We start from the raw sequence: 20,372 nt of genomic DNA, 5'->3' as shown, positions 1-20,372 counted from the left end.
TATGTCCATTCACCAATAGACCAAAAATCTGTTTTGGAGAAGCTACACCCAGGCAAGTGGAGGGCATTATCTAAACAGTATGAAAAAAAAAAATAAAAAAATAAAAATAAAAATAATAAAAAAAAATAAACAGTATGAAAATAAGTAGCAATTGGCACCCTGGAGGAGTAGTTAGCAGTGCAGGTTCAGCAAGGCAACCGGATATTCCTGTGGTGGGCCCTTCAATCATTTATCAGGGCCCACATGGAGGGGCAGGTGAAGGACAGAAATCTGATGATTTTAAGAGAACTGAATTGGCCAGTTGAACATTGCTAGGTTTTACATTTTATCTTGAGTTTCTACACATTTCATAAAAAGTATACACAGATGGAAGCAAAAAAGAATAAGGAATCTACCTGTTGGGAGTGGTACGCAAGGTAGGAAAAATAAAGCAGAAAAAAAAATCCATTTATTAGACCCTATTTGATTTAGAGTGGAGATGCCTAAAGGATGAAACCCCTTATAAATTTTTTTTGTCTGAGGATGGTTTGGTCTCAGAGAGTGAAATGTGGTTTAGCATGCTAATGGCTTTAGTTGGGAAGAGAGGAGAAATGTGAGGAAAAGAATGGGAGAGATGTTGACAGACCACACGGAATGAAGCTGTGTTCTGGAGGATGTGTTAATAAAGATGCCACTGCACAGCACTTTTCTTCCTATTTCTTATGAGACCCATTGGAACTGAAATAAGAAATGCATGTTCTTCACTCAAGAAAACCTCAAGGCTCTAAGAAAAACAACTATTAAAACAAAACGACAACAACAACAACAAAAAAACAAATGACAAAAAAAACCCAAAGATATAAAATTTAGGTTGGTTGGACACCTCTCTTCACGTTCTGGAAATTACAAAGTCTGAGGTGGAAAAGGCTCAGAGGTCATCTCTGGTCCTGTGTCTCTGTCCCCTCAGTCACACTTCTGTCCGTTCTTGATAAGAATTTTGCTGCTTCCTAGGCAGCCCCTTCCTGCTGGTGGAAAGCTGAGAGGCTCCATCTGAACTTCTGTCTGCAGCCCTACTTCCGTCTGAAGTACTTGAGCAAGAATACATCTACCCTTGTATCCAGGTCACTATTCTTCCCTAAAAAGGCAATTATTGCTTTCTCTGTGGCCCTCAAGATTTGCAGTTCTGTTTTCTGCTCCACCTTCCACTCCTTAATTTGTTTAGTTGCCCTTTCACAAAAGGGGTATTGCCTAAGGATGTGAAGAAGAAGACCAGTCTGTATAACACAGAAGTCCAAGGTCTTCATGCAAATTGAAAAAAGTTGGTGAGTCGAGAAGAAGAAATTTGGAAAGTGTGGAGAGTTTGTGTCAGGGCATTCTACTCATTTTACAGAACTTAAAACTGACTAACTCAGTGAAGTAGTTATTTATGAGAAGTCAGCTAGATGTTTGAAACTGCAGCAAAACAAATCACTTATGCCCCCGGGTTCCCTTTGAGGCCTCTTCCCACCACAGCAGTCAGGCTGACTGCGAACAGCTGGTGTCTGCCGATGTCCTCTGCTCGTTTAATTGCTCTTTTCCAGGTTCTTCCTGGTGTGGAGTCCACAGCGTGGGGGATTTCTCAGAAGCTCAGCCCCAAAGGGCCTTTACTCTGCATCAGAGAGAAGTGCCAGAGGGAGCCTGAGCATCCTCAGAGCCAAGGCCTCACCTCTACGGACACCAGCTTCTCCAAAGGCTGATGGGCCCAGTGATAGATTGGAAGGAAAAAAGAAAGAAAAGAAAGAAGAAGGAAACCAGAGCCAAAGAGGAGAATAAAGAAATGCTTGAAGATTCTAAAAAAACAAGTGGGAGCATATTCCCCTAATAAGGAGCAGTATTTGACTATTTACTAACAAAAGTATCCCAGAAATTTAAAAACCTCTGTCAGCTTTTGAGATGATCAAATGTACACTGCCTATTTCAGAGACGCTTGCTACAAACAGATTTAATTGCATTTAATCATTAAGGCCCTTTTCTTCTTATTTTTATTCTATTTTTTTAGGTCACTTGAAAATACCCTTCTAAAGAAAGATTTTGTGTTTATGTAAATCTGAACTTTTTGCCATCTGCATATCCCATAAACATTCATAAAGCAAATTTTAAAACCTACTCTTTTTTTATCTTTTTTATAAATTTATTTTTTATTGGTGCTCAATTTTCCAACATACAGAATAATACTCAGTGCTCATCCCATCAAGTGCCCCCCTCAGTGCCCATCACCCAGTCACCCCCACCCCTGCCCACCTCCCCTTCCACCACCCCTAGTTCATTTCCCAGAGTTAGGAAGACCTACTCTTTTGTTTGTTTGTTTGTTTATTTTTGAGTTTCAGGCTCATCCCATACATACTGTCTAAAGTGAGAACATAGAGCAGGAAAGTTGAAAGGGACAGGATATCCTAACTAAATCTACTAGAAAGGGCACTGTTAACCCTGCCATCTAAGGAAAGTGGAGTTCAGGGTTATGGGAAGCCACCTGAGCAGGGCACAAAGAACCTACTGTGGCTCCAGGGCCAGGAGAGGTAAGGACTAGTGAAGGATGAGACCACTTCTCTGATCAGGACTGTGGTCAGGTGACTTGCTTCCATTCTTGGCTCTCTCATTCACCAGCTGGGCAAAATCTGTTTAGTCACTTATACATTTTGGGTCATTCTTCCCACTTGCAGCAGGAGGAGGTTGGATTAGATCATTCATATTTCCAGTTGAGCTCTTGAGTGCTTTAAGGTTTCTCTGGAGGAATCTTGTCTGGGGCAAGGGGTTGATTGTATGGAGAGGGAGCAGATGGTGGAGGCCCAATAAATACCTCCCCTCATCATTTATAATTTGACCCATGACCTGTTTTACAAATTGGACTTCCACTTCAAGTTTCACTCAACAAATATTTTTTCAGCCTATATAATGCATAAGATTTAATTTGGGAGAAAAAAAAGGCACTGCTGCCAAAAATAGTGTGAAGATAACTGGCCTGTATGGTTTCAGAGATCCTTTCCAGCATTAGCATTTTATGATCTTAATCTAGGAAATACAGATTCATTCATTTTTCATCATGGGAATCAAAAGGTATGAGCAATTATCTTGAATAATTAAGATAGGGAAATGTCATAGCCATTGTTTCTCTGTAAAGTATGCCACTTCTGTGAAACATTAAAAAAAAACAAAACAACAAAAAAAAACAACAAAAAAAAACTTTTGCAAGCTGATTTCTCCCTTCCAGTGAAGAATACAATAGTGTAAACTTTCCTGATTTTTTTTTTTTGTCACCCAAAGGAGGATTCAGCTGTATCAGAACATTCACAGACCAGAGCAATGCTTTTTATTTCTCAACCAACAGATTATTAAATCAGGAAGTAAAGAAAATGAATTTACTTTAACCTTAGAAGGTAACTAGAAGTCCTAAAAGAATCATGCATAATTTTGGACATTTGATTCTCTTCTATCAACAACAGGAAATAAGAAAACCAATGTCTATTCACACAAAAATTATACATATCAGATCCAAGGTACCAAGTTTGGAGTATAATTCATTCATGGATTTCTTAGTTTAGATTCATTTTCTGAAAGGGTTAATTCAACAACTGAGTTGTTGAGATCAAGTTTTTGAACATTGAGAGCATTTGGCTCAGAATATACTAAATAATATACTTTGATTTTATAATTGTTTATTGATGACATAGCATGCTTTCTTTATAACTGGAGAAATCTTTTTTACATCCCTCCTGCCATACATACATCATGTACTAAGTAGGGAAATCTCAAAGTAAAGACAGTGAAGTGACTTAAGTGATCTAACGGAGGTAGGTAAACATAAAAGTGGGTCAAAGTGTGCCTCACATATGCTCTACTCATGCCCTAAGCAATGGCTGAATTTAGTAAATTATGTAATTAATTTGTTGGCTTTACTCAGTTAATTACACATTGATAGATTAATTATTAGTCATAACTGCAAATAGGTCTTGAAAATGGGAGATTATTTTTCTTTTAATATCTGACTTTTTGATCCAATGGAATAATCCAGTGATAAAAATCAATAGGCAGGTAAAGAGCTCCAAATACTAATTGTTTCTGCATCCTTTATTTGATAGCAGAGAAATGATTTTTTTGAGGATATTCCTTCTGTTTGAATTTGTAACTTCTGTCTGAAAAATCAGTAGTTTTCATTTTTATTTGACAGGTTTTAACTAAACCATGGTTCAGACTATCAGAAAAGACTTCATTATAATGTGGGAAGGGTTAAAACTAAAATTAATTTTAAGTGAGTGAAAACTACAGGAGCAAGACTTGTGATAGGAGAGTCTTTATAAAAAAATAAACAATTAAAGGGAGATGATTTTATCAAGGAAATTTTATATTGTGTTCCTTAGCTCTCTTAAAGTCTTTCTGTCAGGTTTTAAATTGCTGAGGTTTTTCTATTTGTATTTAAAAGAGGTTGATTTCTCAGACTGAAGGCATTGCAAATAGTCCCTAAGAACTGAATTCCAAGGAAGATCCTGCTATAGTAAAGCTATATTAGCTAGAATATTCTCTATAGCATACTCCGTAGGAAAAATTATGGGAGTTTTACAGACATTAGAAGAAGTAGTAAAATAATAAAAAACAAAACACATTTCTTAAAGAATCCTTCCAAACAAGTTAAAGCTTATCAGTCTTAAGAACTTAATGAGTCTAGTATTTCCTTTTACAGCTAATTTCTCAAATTGTCCATTTATTATTTTTTTTGGTGTAACTTTAAAGTCTTCACAAAGCAATATCCATAACTAAAGTTATCACATAAATATTGTATCACTGAAGCCGCCTTGTAAATAGAGAAGCAAAATCTCAGCCTTTGCAGTTTACAAAATCAAGCCCACTGGTTTAATGCCCTTACTTCCCAAGATGGTCAATCCCACCCGAGTGACTTACTAAGGTATCTGGCGTCGACAGCCTCGTGGTGTTCAGTCCTACCAAGGATGGGAGAGTTTGGGACATCCAGTTTGAGATCATTGCCATGGTACTAAGCACAGCGCCAAGCTTCAGCAGTGGAGGACTCATTGCTGTGAAGCTAATGAGTTTTCATAGTGACTGATTAAGATCCTGGTGCTGGGCTGGCAGCGGGAGGCGTGACTGCAGCAGCCACATCCACAGCATGAAAAGAGATCAACTTTCCCGGCTCTAATCACTGGGGAAAGCTCACAGAACCTCTTTTCCCCCACCCTCGTGGGAAGTGACTTGCTCTTCCTTTTCCTTCCTTTCCGGACACTTTGCTGGTTCATCAAATGAAATCATCTTGATAGGGCTTGGTTGGTATTTACGAGAGCAAGCAGTTGGTGGGAGAGGGACCCTGAGCTCTTCCACTGTACTCAGTCACCATCAACAGTCTAACCTCCTCTGGGGTTTTTGTGAGTATAATCAGCTGCTCTTTATCCTTCATAAAAAATACACCTCTAGATGGAGGTCTGCCAAAGTGCACATTTCAAGCATCAAACTTCATACCTACGGATTTCTCCTAGCCTACACAGAGTACTTCTGGGCAGAGCATGAAAACAAAGTCTGCAAACAATTTCCAGGATGATCAGATATTCAGAGGAAGAGGTTTTTTTACTTTTTTAACAGTAACCTAAAATTAGCATTGTTGCCTCTAAGAAAAAAGTCAAAGATTAATAGCTGCTGCCTGTGGAGAACATCACCCTAGGCAACTTACTTGTGAATAGACAGAAAAGGCAGCCTTAGAGGAAAGCTTCTGTTATGGAAATTTCATATGTTTCCAGTTTTGCTTTTAAGAATCAGTGCTTCCTAGTTGTTCAAAGGACGAACTCAGTTAACTCTATTTTCACCTGGCGAAGAATGACAGACTACTGCTGCCTGTCTGTCATAACAGAACATGTGACTATTAAAAAACGAGCACAGGACTTGGATTTAGGGACCCTGAGGGTCCAGTCTTATTTTCCTCTGGTCAGTTGAGTGACTGGTCAGTGACTTAACATCCGTTGGTTTTCATTTTTCAGGTTTGGACTCCATGCTCTCCAAGGCCTCTTCCAGCTTTAAAATTCAATGATTTGGGGACACCTGGGTGGCTCAGTGGTTGAGCATTTGCCTTTGGCTCAGGGTGTGATCCCAGGATCCTGGGATCAAGTCCAGCATCAGGTTCCCCACAGAGAGCCTGCTTCTCTCTCTGCCTGTGTCTCTGCCTCTCTCTGTGTCTCTTATGAATAAATAAATAAAATCTTTTAAAAAAGTAAGGTAAATAAAATACAACGATCTGTTTATTAGAATTGGCAAAGGTGTATATTGAATTTGGGGCTTGTGGATCGTATTATTATATTCTTCTTACAAATACTATAAATTGCCCCTATCCAAATCTCAGGTCCCAAATGGAATAAATCAGAGGCCATTGTTTTGTGCAATATATATGTCCTAAAATAAAAAATGTAGAGAGAAGACATGAAGGGAAATGTGGCTGAATGAAAATTAAATGAAAAGGAACCTGTTATAAGAAGGAAGTATACTATTTTGATTCCTTAGGAGAATTCTGGAATTGTTTATAGCTGGAATTCTCAGCCCAAGATATATATTTTTCATAAACAGTTTTGGCAGGAGAAATAAAAGAAATGTCTTTAATAAAATTGAAAGAGATACATATTTATAGAAGTATGTATGTCCTTTATTCTCAAAAAGAGCTTTAAACTAAGATGAATACTGAGAGACTCCTCAAGTCTTCCTTGCTTCTATTACCTAGGAACTTAGGCTTTTTTCCCTTCAAAATACAACCAGATGATTTTAGTTGACTCTTATTTTTTTTTAACCACAGGCCCAGAAAACCAAATATTACTTATTTGTGTCTTTCAAAAAATCATACATGAGAGACTATAAAGGTGAAAGCACAATAGTTTATATATTAAAGTTAGCCTTGAATAAGAGTATTCATAGAAAGGACTGAAATTTTACATTATTATTACAATGTGGCAATAACAAAAAGCAAAGTGGATTTACAAATCTAATTATTTGAAATATACACCTGGAACTTTACCTGATTTAGGAGGGGAAGTGCCTTTTCAAGAGCTTAATTTCCAGAATTGAAAACTAATATACATGCAGTTGTTAGATCATTTAAGATGCAACATGGCAGATGGTAATTATAGTTATTAATGAACTATCAGTCAACAAAATAATAGCATCTTTAGAAGAATACAGGATTGCATGTCAGGGGAACCAGTGTTCTTATTTGCAAATTAAAAAAAAAAAGGAAGAGGGGCGCCTGGGTGGCTCAGTCAGTTAAGTGTCTGACTCTTAATTTCAACCCAGGTTATGATCTCAGGGGGTGGTGGGATCAAGTCCTGCATCAGACTGGGTGCTGGGCGTGGAGTCTACTTATCCCTCTCCCTCTGCTCCTCCTCCCCCCTCTCTCTCTTTCTCAAATGAACAAATAAATCTTTTAAAAAAGAAACGTGCATACTTTAAAAAAAGAGAAGAAATAAAGAAAAACACAACACAAATGGAATGCTTCTTGTAATTTCTCAGAGATGCAAGTAACTAAAGAATGGAAGGAACAGTATGAAAGTTTGTAATTTGATGGTGTTTATCAACAACATCAAATCTATAATGTTGTTTTTAGAATAGGTTTTAATGGCACACATTGAAATAAAGAGCTTAAATTATAATGATTATTAGTTGTGGGAAATAAAAATAGCTCCTATTTGTAAAGAGCTAAATAGTTTGCTGTGCTCTCATAATCTAGTGAAGTGATTATCATTCCCATTTTAGAAGTTGAGTTTTAGTTTGCAGATGGGGGAGGTGATTATTTTATGTAGTAGTAACAGCTTGTTTTCAGGGCAAGAAATCCCATGGTTACAGAAGTCCCATAAGAATAGTGTGAATGGTGGTGGTAGAGTAAGTAGCCAGAGATGAAGTTGGAAATACTAGCAGTGACCAGCTCCCAGAACTTCAGGGCCACCCAAAGATGTTTGGAAATTATCTTGTATATAATTCAAGAATTTTAAGCAAAGCAGTTAAGTCCTTAGTCATTGAGATTAATATCTCAAATTATTATTACTTTGGCATTTTTATGATGCAGCATAGACAGATGGGTATCAGCAAAGATGGGAACAGCAAAGCAAATCAGAGACTGGAAGGTCACTTAAGGGCATGTTCCAGTTTAGGCAAGAGAGGATGAGGTCCAGGAGTAAGATACTCAGTGAACTTCAAAAGGTTGGATTCCATGAAGATTTGAGGTAGGATTGGTAGCACTTAGTGTTTGAACAGATTTAAGAAGTGAGGAAGAGAGGAAGTTACCTAGGGGAATTTCAGATTTGGGATTTGGGTGGTGAATATTCATCAGGATAAGAATACAATTTTAGAAGTATGACTTAGGGAGAAGATAGAGTTCATTGTCACATATCAGGTATGAGTCACCTATGGTAGAGAAAAATCCCTGAATGATAATGTACAATACATATAGAGTTCAGAAAAGAGTTAATTTCACTAGACCACAAAGACCTAGTAAAAATAATGTGTCTGCATAGATGATAAAAATGGTTAATTTAGACATACATTGTCTTCAACTATCAATGATTTTATTTAGACCTTAAGATAATATCTAGATTTATTACCTGTACATTTTTATCTAAAAAAAAAAAGTCCTATCACTAGTAAATAGTGAAAATGTTACTAAATCTAGTAATCTAACAAGTAATCTAACAAAAAAATGTGACCTGACCAGATATTTATTTTCTTTTTAGAATCTCAATGTAGGTCAGTAACTATAAAAGCTACAACAGTGCATTACTGCTCACAGAGAGCTGAAAGATATTGATTAATGTATTTATTTATTAGATGTTTTATGGTAGGCTGTCCTTTTATTACCTAGAAAATATTTCATGAGAAACCTATATGATAAATAATTAATAAACAAATATTGACCAAGAAAGACTTGCAGGTGATCTTATGTAATATCAGCATATTCGGTCATTGAAATTTTTTTTTCCCTTGATTTGGAACACAAATGTTTAACAGTGCTTTAATGCTCAAAACACTTTCTAGTTTGGGGGCTATTCGTGTTGTAGGTATTTGTGGGTTTTGGAGGAACCCAGCTTAGGCAGACATGAAAAAGTAAATACATGAAAAAACCTGATGGCCCCATAAAATATTATAGGAAACCAAAAAGGTTGACTATAGGCAAAACAGGAAAGAGATTGATATTACTTGTTTGATGATAGAAAATTTAAGAAGGAATAGGCTACTCACATTTTATTTTTGTAATTTAACATTTTTAAACTTTGTAGATGATTTGAGAAAGAAAGGAAAATGGCATATTAGATGTAGTTGTAAAAATACAACTGTAGGGAGTAGAAATTATTGATGAAGAAGGAGGAGGAAGCATGGAAGGTAGGGAGGAGGAGGAGTCTGTGAGGAGGAGGAGAGAGTAGTAATTGGATAGAATACTGAAAAACAGGTTGTATTGATTGGCTAAAAGAAGCTAAAGTAACCTCTGGAAGAAACAAAGTGGACTCCTCTTAGCAACCTAAGTAGGAAAAGTAGGAGGAGTGGCATACAATTGAGGAAAACAGAGTGGTTTTCACTCTGTTTCACCAAATCACTCTGGTGATGCTATATACCCTGGAGGGTGTGGTATGTGAATGATTAGGTAAATAAACAGTTCCATTTAGGAGTTTCCATTTTCTCAACTGTAAAATAATGGATAAGTGAATCTATGTGGAGGGATTGACTACGAGAATATACTTAAAAGTGCTTGTAACATGGCAGATGCTCCTTTAAAGGCAACCTTATTTCTGATAAGAAATGGCACAACTGAGGCGGGGCCAGAAAGTGTAGACCAGATTAAGGAACAATGAGCCCTGAAAAAGTGGGAAGTTTGTCTTTGCAAGGGGTAACAGTTGGGCTTGGGGTACATGAGGAGATTAATACAACTCTGCTATGCAACACAAAGTCACTCTAGGTCTCTGGAACTAATAGTCCAATTCAAAACAGAAAAGAAGGACTAGTATTCTAGCTTCCTCCTTCATTGAGAAGCCAAAGTAATTACAAGAAAATTTCCATCAAGTCCCACTACCATATCAACTTACCCACCTCACCTAAGTCCACATATGCCACCTTTTCTCCTATTGTTACAGACTAATTGTCTGTGTTCCCAGGTAAGATTGATCCCTCCCCTGTCCAGTAGGTCAGTACCTTTCAGACTATCATGCATAGGAATTACCTGGAAAACTTGTTAAGACCCAGATCCTTAGGTCCCACTCTTGAGAGTCCTACTTACTGGCTCTAGCATAGGACTAAATACTTTGTATTTCTGACAGTCTCCCAGCTGATGTACATGCTGCCGTTTTTGGACCACCTTAGCCAGCCCTAGATCACATCCATCTGACCTACTCAGACAACTCTTAATTCTTTCTGACATCAAGAAATCTTGCCTCTTTAATGGATCACTCCCTTATATCTCTTATTTTACATATAAATAGTACTTTCTTGATCCTACTTTCTATCCGTTTATTCCCCTATTTCTCATATCTTTAAGGCATTCCTTCTTGAAAGAGTTGTCTATACTCACCATCTTCAGTTTATTTCTTTCTAATCAAGTTTTTGTCCACACTTCTCCACTCCACTGGTACTACTTTTATCAAGGCCACCAATGATCTCACATTGCTAAATGATTCCACATGTAGCAGTCAAGTCTCAGACTTCAATTTCCTTGACCTATGAGCAACATTCATTAGACTTTTACTTTCTCCTCCTCGAAGTAATTTCTTCACTTGGCTTCAAGGATATCATACTCATCTAGTTTTCCTTCTACTTTCTGACCTATCTTTTTTAGTCTCTTTGTTGAATCTTCCTCATCTATATGCTAATGACTCCCAAATTCATTTCTTCCTAGCAGACCTCTCCTATCAATTCAGACCTGTATATCCAATTATCTACTTGACATCTCCACTGGGATGTTTAATAGACATCTTAAATTGAACATGGTAAAAAATGAGCTCCTTCCCCCATCTCCAGCAAACAAAACAAAACCAAAAAAAAAAAAAAAAGAAAACAGAAAAAAGAAAAAGAAAGAAAGAAAGAAAAGAAATAAATAAAAACCACATACATGCAGACATTCCTACATTCTTCCCATTTTAACTCCATGGTTCAGTTGGTCAGGACAGAAAGTTAGGTTTCAAACTTAACTCCCCCTCACCCCCCACATCTCTTATCAATTCTATCAGCATGTCTTCTAGTTTCTACTTTAGAAAATATATCTAGCATTTTACACCATACCCATTGCCACCATTCAAGTCACCATCATCTCTCATTTAGTTTACTATAAAAGCTACCAGTTATTTATTTTTTTTTTAATTTTTTTTATTTATTTATGATAGTCACAGAGAGAGAGAGAGGGGCAGAGACACAGGCGGAGGAAGAAGCAGGCTCCATGTACCGGGAGCCCGACGTGGGATTCGATCCCGGGTCTCCAGGATTGCGCCCTGGGCCAAAGGTAGGCGCCAAACCGCTGCGCCACCCAGGGATCCCAAAGCTACCAGTTATTGACCTTGTATTACTTCAGTCCATTTTAACTCCCTAAACCAGAGTGATTCTGTTGAATTATTAAGTTAAATCAGAATCACTGGTTGATTTTCTGAATATTTAATTCAGAGTGATTAAAATATGTCAGATTATGTTATCTCTCTGCTTAAAACTCTTTGATAGATTCTTATCTTGCTCATGGTAAAAGTCACAATGTTTGCATGAATTGTAAGGTTCCACATAATCTGGTTTCCTCTTATTCTTCTGATCTCATTTCTTATAACTCTTCTCTTTGTTTGCTTCACTGGTGCTACTGTGTTCTCCTTGGGCATTTTTCTCAGAGACACAAAATAATCTTTCAACTCAGTACCTTTGGATTTATTCTTCTGTAGTAGAATTCTAATCCCTCAATTCCTTTTTGTTTTATTTCAAAAATTACCTTCTCATAAGGTCTTTGCTTGACCATGCCATCTAAAATTTCTCCTCTTTTCATTTGATTACTTCTAGTGTCTTTTGATAGTTCCTTTTTTTCTCCTTAGAATTTATTACAAGTTAGCATCTCAATATATTTTATTTATTCAATCTGTTTATATTTGTTTTTTCCACTAGAAATGAAGCTTCATGAAGGCAAGAATGTTGTTTGTTTTGCTCACTGAGGTATTCTCAATGCTTAGAAGAGTGCCTGGAACATAGTAGGTTCTCAATAAATATTTATTAAACAAATGACTAAATGAATATGTTATTGTTTTCTTCCTGACTTGCCCTCATTTTAAAAGAAGATCATTTTCAGTGTGGAATTAAAACAGAGCCTATATTTTGCAAAACAAATCAGAGTAATATAGTGCATTTTGCATGTGTGTTTTATGTGTGCATGATGAATGTATATGTGGGTAAAATGATATTGTAAAATATTGAAACATTATGCTTATAGCTAAGAATGCTGCTTCTTTCCAGATTTAGAATACAAGCACGTTTGATTTAAGCCAAGAAATACTGTTTCTAACTCTTGTTATGTCTTCTCTTGATAAAGGGCTCAAGTCACTGGAACTCTAAATAAATATGGAAGCAATCTTTTCTTGCTCTTGCCTTTGGCTAATGAAGTTTGTCTCTAATAATGTAGGGAAGGTGGAAGAGACTGTAGGTTATGGAAAAGGTTGAGTTTAAATAAAATGAGTTAGAGAAGATAGAGACCTGAGTGTCCATTCACCCAACTCCCCTTCATTTGGCCCTTGGCAATCAATTAGGGACCACTTATAGCTCCCAGAATTCAGTGCTTTGCTACTCTTGCCTTGAGCTTTCAGGGTTGTCTTAAAAGTGTTCACTAATGAAAGAGTGAATTTAGAGTGAAAAACATTAGCAAAGTTCTTTAAAGGAGGGATTTCTGTCTTTTCATCTTTTCCTTCATCTGTGAAGCCGACTGATGCTCTATAAGCCCCGGGGATCCTTGGTTGGCAGCTGTTCTTGCTACTTCAAAGGAGAAAAAATGGATGCGTCGGGGAGAAATATATTCAGGGCAAACATGTTTTTTCCCCTGACTTTCTACTCAACATTGAAGAAGTGGGAAATTATAAATCCAGGATTAGACTAGTGGAAAGGAGGATACAGTGTGGTGTGACAGAGAGACCCTCAGACTAAGTCAGGAGACTTAGATTTTGCATCAGCTTAGTCACTGTCTAGCTCTAGGTTCTTCAACTCGGAAATGAAGATATTAAACTGAATTTTCTATGTAGCCCCTTCCATAATTAAGTATCATTCTTAAGAACTCAGCCTTTATCCCTGTAGTCACACAGGCACCTTCCCATTCTCTGCTTTAACATGACTAGCTCTGTGATCTCCCAGAGCCTTGGTTTCCCTGTGTATAAATTCGTGATAACAAGAGAACCTGATTGCTTAGGTATTTGTGAGGATGAAATTAACTTCTGCATATGAAGCACTTGTTACAGGACCTAGTAAACAAGGAGCTTTCAATTGATGTTAGTCATAATTATTCTTGTGCAAAGATGCTTGTTTTCTCCATCTTTGGGAAGAAAACAATAGAGATAAAAATTGTTAGTGATAAGTAGTGAAGATCCTCAAACTTTGTGGTGAATTATCAATATAAAGGCTTATCTTTAAGTGGTTTAAAAATGCAAAACATTTTTTGATTCTAATGTTGTTGGTTCACAGGGACTGACTGCTAAGAGTATTCTAGAAAGGGTCTAAAACGTGCCCATCCTACAGGAAGCCTTGAGAAGCTGCCTCTGTAAGTCTGCCTGCCCGGCACTGTTCTAAGAACTTACCTGGATGAACTTAATTCTCACACAAACCCTGTGAGGTTGGTAGTATTACTAAAACAGTTTATAGATGAGGAACTGAGGCACCAAGAAGTTAAATGAGCTACTGGTCACACAACCAATAAATGGCAAGGCCAATATTTGAACCTCAATGGTCACATTATTAGTATGCTCTTTTGACTGTTGTACACGTGCAAACATACCTACACAATATTACAGCACATGCTGATGTCAAATTTTGTCTTTTAGAAAAATAGTTGGTATTATTTAGGGGAAGCATCGAAATTTAATCATTGGCATGTCCTTGGTAAATGAATTCTTAAAGCTAAGCATAAAAATGGAAAATAACATGTCTTCACTTGTTGAGTTTCTGTTTAAGTGTGACTGAGCAAGGCTCTAACCAGGGAGACATTGACTCTCAGGTAAGTTCAGTCCCTGCTTCATTTCTTTGGAATGTATTTTCAGATTTTTTTTAAGTTCACTTAAATCACCAGGACTGACTAAAGTGTTAAATTATTGCCAAAAGCTTTTCTAGAAAAAATTGTTTAGGAAGGCAAATCTCAAAGAGGTTGAAAAATTGCCTGGTGATCAGAAAGAAGGCTGATTTCAGGGGTAACACGAACGAATGAAATTGGATCCTCAAATGTGCAATTTTCTGAAAGTTGTTATAAGTGTTTCATAGAGCTTATCTCTGTCATGAAATTTGAAGTGTATGTTTAGCAGGAATCAAAAATCTGGTGGTAGTCAGTAACCCCAGACATCAAAGTATGGAAGATTACGTTTGTAGCCTACTTTTTAACAAATCACATCCTAGCAGTTCTACAGAGCTAATTCTTATGTAGCAGCATTAGGATATTATTTTCAGCATTGCTCCCTCACCAGTATGTGTAGTCAAGGTTGTTTTGTGATTTGAAAGCTCTGGGCAGACAAACATAAACACAAATGTCTAAAGATCTGGACTTGAAACAAGTCAGGCATGCTTTGTCATTGGAAGTGTCGTAAGAGTTATGGTTTTAAAAGGGGGTCAGAAAAACAGAGAAGGCCAGGTCATTAAAACCACACAGATGAAGCTGCACAAATTCATTACCTCATTCCCTTGTTCTTTTTTATCTCAATGCAATTAAGAACTATTAACCTTAAAAACAGTTTTAGGAGGACATCAGTAGTAACTTAGAAACAGTTCCCTTTGCGAACACTCATCTAAAAGTATGAACTTGACTATAGATAAGCCAAGGAAAGTAGTGTTGACAAAGTTTGTCTCTTGTTATTGAAATCAAATAATTATTTCTGCTTTGTAATATTCTTCTTTGCACATTTTCAAGCTTAATTATAAATTTCCTGTCATTAGACAAACATAAGCAGAAGTATATTATTAACTCTGAAAGATCTTTAAAGGCATTAATGTATTAAACATTTATTGAGTTCATTCTTTGGACCAAGAACTGGACTAAACTGAAAAATGCAAGATTGGTATCAGATAAATTGATATTTATTGCTCATCTTTTGAGCAATTTATCAATCTGGGAAAGTAACAGAACATAAACAATTATGCATTTGAGGTGAATAGTAATCTTACAAGTATAGAGATACAGTGGAGTAAAAAGAAGGAAAGGTCAATACCATGTGATGAAATAATCAGGAAAAAACTCATAGGAAAAAGATAATGCTTGAACTAGTTTTAAAAGTCAGGTTCCTAATTTCTTAATTTTTAACTCACTCAGGGAAAATGGACTGTAATTTATAATGGGCCCTTTAATAAGATAGAATTTAAGTCATAAGAAGTTTGGTTCTGTGCTTCCAGTGGAAGAGGTTTATTTTCTTTAGCCCTTCCTTTGTCAGTATGCATCTTTTGTCACAGTATTTTACATTTTTACCCCTTTTGATTAAGAAAATAAAATTGTGGTATTTACCCTAACTGTAATCTAGGGCTACTGAATGTAAAGAGACTATGAAAAAAAAAGGACATTATTAGGAAAACAGCCTTTTTCTTGAGGAGGTAGACTAGTAGAAATACCAGGGCTCCTGAAGGACCTTGCATTATTAAGAAAATGGTTTTCAAAATTTTATGCACATGTCAGCGAGGAGTAGTTTGAATTCTAATATTTACACATAATCTGAGTGGTAAAGTATAGAGCCCCAAATTTAGTTCTGGTGTAGAGGCTTCTTGCCCGGTCTCTGCAGCAAACTATGCAGGTACATTATAACATGAAGAGTGTTGAGTTATTTGCATTATTGGAAGTGGATTGTCTTTGTAATGCATTTTCTTTCTTTCTTTCTTTCTTTCTTTCTTTCTTTCTTTCTTTCTTTCTTTCTCTTTCTTTCTTCTTTCTTTCTTTCTTTTTTCTTTCTTTTTCTTTCTTTCTTCTTCTTTTCTTCTTCTTCTTCTTCTTCTTCTTCTTCTTCTTCTTCTTCTTCTTCTTCTTCCTTCCTTCCTTCCTTCCTTCCTTCTTCCTTCCTTCCTTCTTTCCTTCTTTCCTTCCTTTCTTCTTTCTCTCCTGCTCTTCTTTTCTCCCTCCTCCATTCCATTCCCCTTTCTTTTCACCCCTCTCATTCTCTTATTCTCTTTCTTTTGGTATTTTTCTCTTTCACTTTCTCTAAACTTAATTGAGCCTTTCTAGCACCGAAGTAGGATTTAAGTATGGTTTGCAAGGGCATCCAACATGATACTGATGTGTTCCCTATTTTAAACTATTGCCTAGGTTGTGTGTCTGCAATTTAAGCTTGGATAATTCTAGCATTTTGTACTTCAAATTGGAAGTTTTATGTTTTACCTCTTTACTCTTTCTACAGTATTTGTTTTTATTTTTATTTTTTTATTTTTTATTTTTTATTTATGATAGTTACAGAGAGAGAGAGAGAGAGAGAGAGGCAGAGACATAGGCAGAGGGAGAAGCAGGCTCCATGCACCGGGAGCCTGACGTGGGATTTGATTCCAGGTCTCCAGGATTGCGCTCTGGACCAAAGGTAGGCGCCAGACCGCTGCACCACCCAGGGATCCCTTTCTACAGTATTTGAAACAAAACAAAATAAACGAAAGTTCTCTTGACATTCAAGCATGAATGCTTAGGCTGTAATGTATCTCTTACTGCAGTTCATAAGGTTTTCAAGAAGTTATTGAATTTGAAATTGGAGACAGCTCATAACTACTGTTCAATAATGGTGGTACATAATTCATGTGCACTCATTAATAACTTTTTCTTTCAAGAGTGACTAATAAATATGCCAGTGATAAAAAGTAAGTTTCTTCTCATATATTTTTGCTTTCAATAATAATAATATCTATCAAAATACACATATAAATTAGTCAATAGTTTTCTACAAAATTACATTTAAAATTATTTGAGATCAAGGTTTGTTTCATTGTGAATCATTTGTACATTCAACAGGGATTCATTGATCATCCTTTATATACTGGACACCAAATGCTAGAGATCAAAAATAAAATTCACTCTCATACAAAGTCTCATATTCTGGTTGGGTTCTGATAAGAATAAGGAAGAAATACATCTATAAAATCATTTCGATATAAGGTGATATATAGTGTGTACAAAATACAATGGAATATAAGTAGGTTTGCAATTAATTCTGTTTGGGTGGGATAGAAAAACCCAGGTGATGGTGGGTTTAGGTGGATTCAGTAGAATTTCCTAAATAGCAAGGAAAGGTCATTCTGCCTCAGGCAGGGCGGGAAGAAGGTGGGGAGAATGAGAAAATGTACCACTGAGGTCACATATTATTTAGGGAACTCTAAATAGCTTGGAGTGAGGGCAGTGTAGAGTGCATGTTGGGGTGGAGGAGGGTGGAAACAAGGTGGGACAGCAGGAAGCAGAAGATTGTGGTTCTCCAAGGAAATTAGATCTCATTACAATTAGGCTTTCAAGAATTGCAGGAAGAGGAATGGTACTAGGCTCTTTTAATACTAAGAGGAAGATCACTCAGAAAAAATGTGATAAGTACAGGGGAGAGAGGTGAGAAGGAAAGTAACAGCTGGGAAAGCAGGATATTTTGGTGTCCTGGCAAAAATTAAGAGAAAGACAGAGAATGGGGGCACTTTATGAATTATTAGATGTGGAGACAATACTGACCTCTAGATTTCACAAAATTGAATTAAATGTGCTTGGGAATCTTCTTAAACATTAACAGTGCTTCTTAAACATTAAGTTGATATGAATGCCTTGGGGATCTTGTTAAAATGTGGCCTTTGCTTCAGAAGTGGGCAACAGGGCCCAAGGTTTTTTTGTTTTGTTTTTGTTTTTGTTTTTTTTTTTAACAAGCTCCCAGGTGATAGAGCTTTAAGGAAACACAACAGAACAAAGAGGGAAGGGAAAGGACAAAGAAAAGTCCAGCTCTGCTAGAGAAGTGAGAGTGAGGATTCCGAAAACAAATGTGTTTCTTCCCAAGAAAGAGGTTTGGAAGTTCTTGCCATACAATAACTACCAGGAAACAGACATTTAAAATTAATCTATTTTAAATGAGTCCTAAAATTTCTTAGAAGTGGAGAAATGTTGTAGTTGAAATTTTATCTTGGAAATAATGAAGATTAACACAAAATAAACTAAATGACCACACAATTGTGAGGATATATTTGCAACTACACATGCATTCAGTATGAACAGAAAGTACATGAACTGTTAAATGGTGTGTGTGCCTGTGTGTTGTGTGTTTGTGTAATTTAATACAAACCTCATTTGGTTTCATAGCACAATCATAAAGAGATTTGGTTCTGTAAAACTTTTCAAGAGCTTCCTTAATTTTGAGGGGGCCCCTCTTATTCCTCTGATATTGAAATCATGATCTTTTATAGAGCCCATAATTTCTCTTTTCAGTTGTTAAAGGATGTAAATCTGCCAGTTGTTCTTTCATAATTCCTTTGCATTTGAACCAAGAGCTTGTTTCTCAACAACCACCAATTTCAGGAAAGCATGTATTTTGTATATGATTTTGATTGATTTTTATTATATTTGTACTTCATAGTATTAGATAATTGCAAAGTCTGAAAACCAGTGACTCAAGATAAATGCCTCTGTTAGGCAGTGAAAGCTATTTTAGTGAGATTTGAAGGGATTCCTATTTAGTGAGTATTTTTTATTTTTTTTTAAGAATTTATTTGAGAGAGAGTGAGCAAGTGAGGGGGAGGGGCAAAGGGAGAGGAAGAAGCAGACTCCCTGCTAAGTGCAGAGCCTTAGGGGCTCCATCCTAGGACTCTGGGATCATGACCTGAGCTGAAGGCAGATGCTTAACCCACTAAGCCACCAGGCGTCCCATAATTCACTTATTTTAGGGAATAAATCTATTAGCTGTATCTATGAGGTTGATGGATTGCATTTCCTCACCTATGGAAATTAGAAAGGCTTTAGTTTACTCTTATCTGTCAGTGATGGGATAACTCGAGGAGATATCTGGAGTTCTGGGTATTGCCTGAAGTTACAAGTGTTAGAGTCTTAGTAAAGGCTCCTACTGTCCCAAAGCCCCACGAAAATACTGAGTCCACACAAGGTGCAAATAAACAGGAAAGCCTGAAAAGTTCCTGATGGGCAAATGAATAAAAACAAATGTATCCATGTGGTGAGGTTGAGAGGTTAGGATACCTGGATTCCAGTCCTGATTTTTTGTTTAAAGTTAACAGGTTGGCATGCCTTCGTTTCCTTCCGTTCTAACATTCTCTGAGTTTATGTGTATTAAGAACATGAAGAGTTTGAAATCAGGTAGACCTGGGTTCGAGTGCCAGTTCTGTCACTTACCCTGTGATCCTGAGTAAGTTCTTTTCTGAGCATTAATTTACTGATCTTTAAATTAAGGATTTTAATAGCTACTGATAAAGCCCATCTGATCAAGAATAGTAAGGATATACCTATAAACCAATAAAGTCAGGCTTATCAACATGTTGCATAAATAAAGATTGTACATCAGAGGAGACACGGGGCATCTCACCAAGCAAAGGAAAACACAGGGTTAAAACTAAATCTTGGGAGAGACTAGAGTTTAAATAGAGCAGAATTTTGATAAGGCCAAACAAGAGCAAGACTGTAATGTAAAAGAGTTAATATCAGACCTGCATTGAGAAGAGGACTCTGGATTCTGTTTCCTTGGAAACTATAAAGTTACGATAAATGTTGAACATTGTATCCGAAAAACCCTTATCTGAAGTTTTGCACCTGGGTTGAAAATTGAGGCTGCTTCTCAGTGTCAAAGTGACTCAAATCCTCCAGGCAAGAGTGGACTGTTCCATTTTAACTGATCTGATTTCAAACAGCTAAGTTTTTGAGCCTATGGTTTTAGAGAACAAAGTGTCTCAGCACTACATCCTTCAGCAAAGTAACAAAAACAATATTGGAAGTTGACCTTATAGGCTCATACTAATAACAATTAGACCATGCATATGAAGCGCTGAGCACAGTGCTTGTTTTCCAAGCACTTATTACTATTATTATCAGTAGTAGTACTACTGTTTGGCTGTCCTTTCACAAATATACCTCCCCATAATAGAATTGGCTGTTGAGTTAAAGTGGCACGTTAGTCACTAAAAAGCACAATTTTGAAAACCTAGCCAGCCAATGAAAGGATGGACTCCCTTTGTCTAGGCTTAGGAGCCCTGTG

At 36.7% G+C, this 20,372-nt stretch overlaps 1 protein-coding gene across 3 annotated transcripts in view; it reads right to left on the bottom strand.

Moving 5' to 3' along the window:
* Positions 1-20,372, bottom strand: part of OLFM3 (olfactomedin 3) — a 188,581-nt gene that overhangs the window by 40,104 nt on the left and 128,105 nt on the right. Inside the window, exon 1 of one of the 3 annotated variants that reach the window (XM_041747232.1) lies at positions 4,912-5,040. The exons of the other annotated variants lie outside the window; for them this stretch is intronic. Coding sequence (XP_041603166.1) covers positions 4,912-5,040 — 129 coding nt within the window. Of the gene's footprint in view, positions 1-4,911; positions 5,041-20,372 lie in introns of those variants that run through there. 3 annotated transcript variants of the gene reach the window in all.

Source organism: Vulpes lagopus, chromosome 3, assembly GCF_018345385.1.
Source record: "Vulpes lagopus strain Blue_001 chromosome 3, ASM1834538v1, whole genome shotgun sequence".
NCBI classification, from domain to species: Eukaryota; Metazoa; Chordata; class Mammalia; order Carnivora; family Canidae; genus Vulpes; species Vulpes lagopus.
This window is presented reverse-complemented; position numbering and strand designations above follow the sequence as displayed.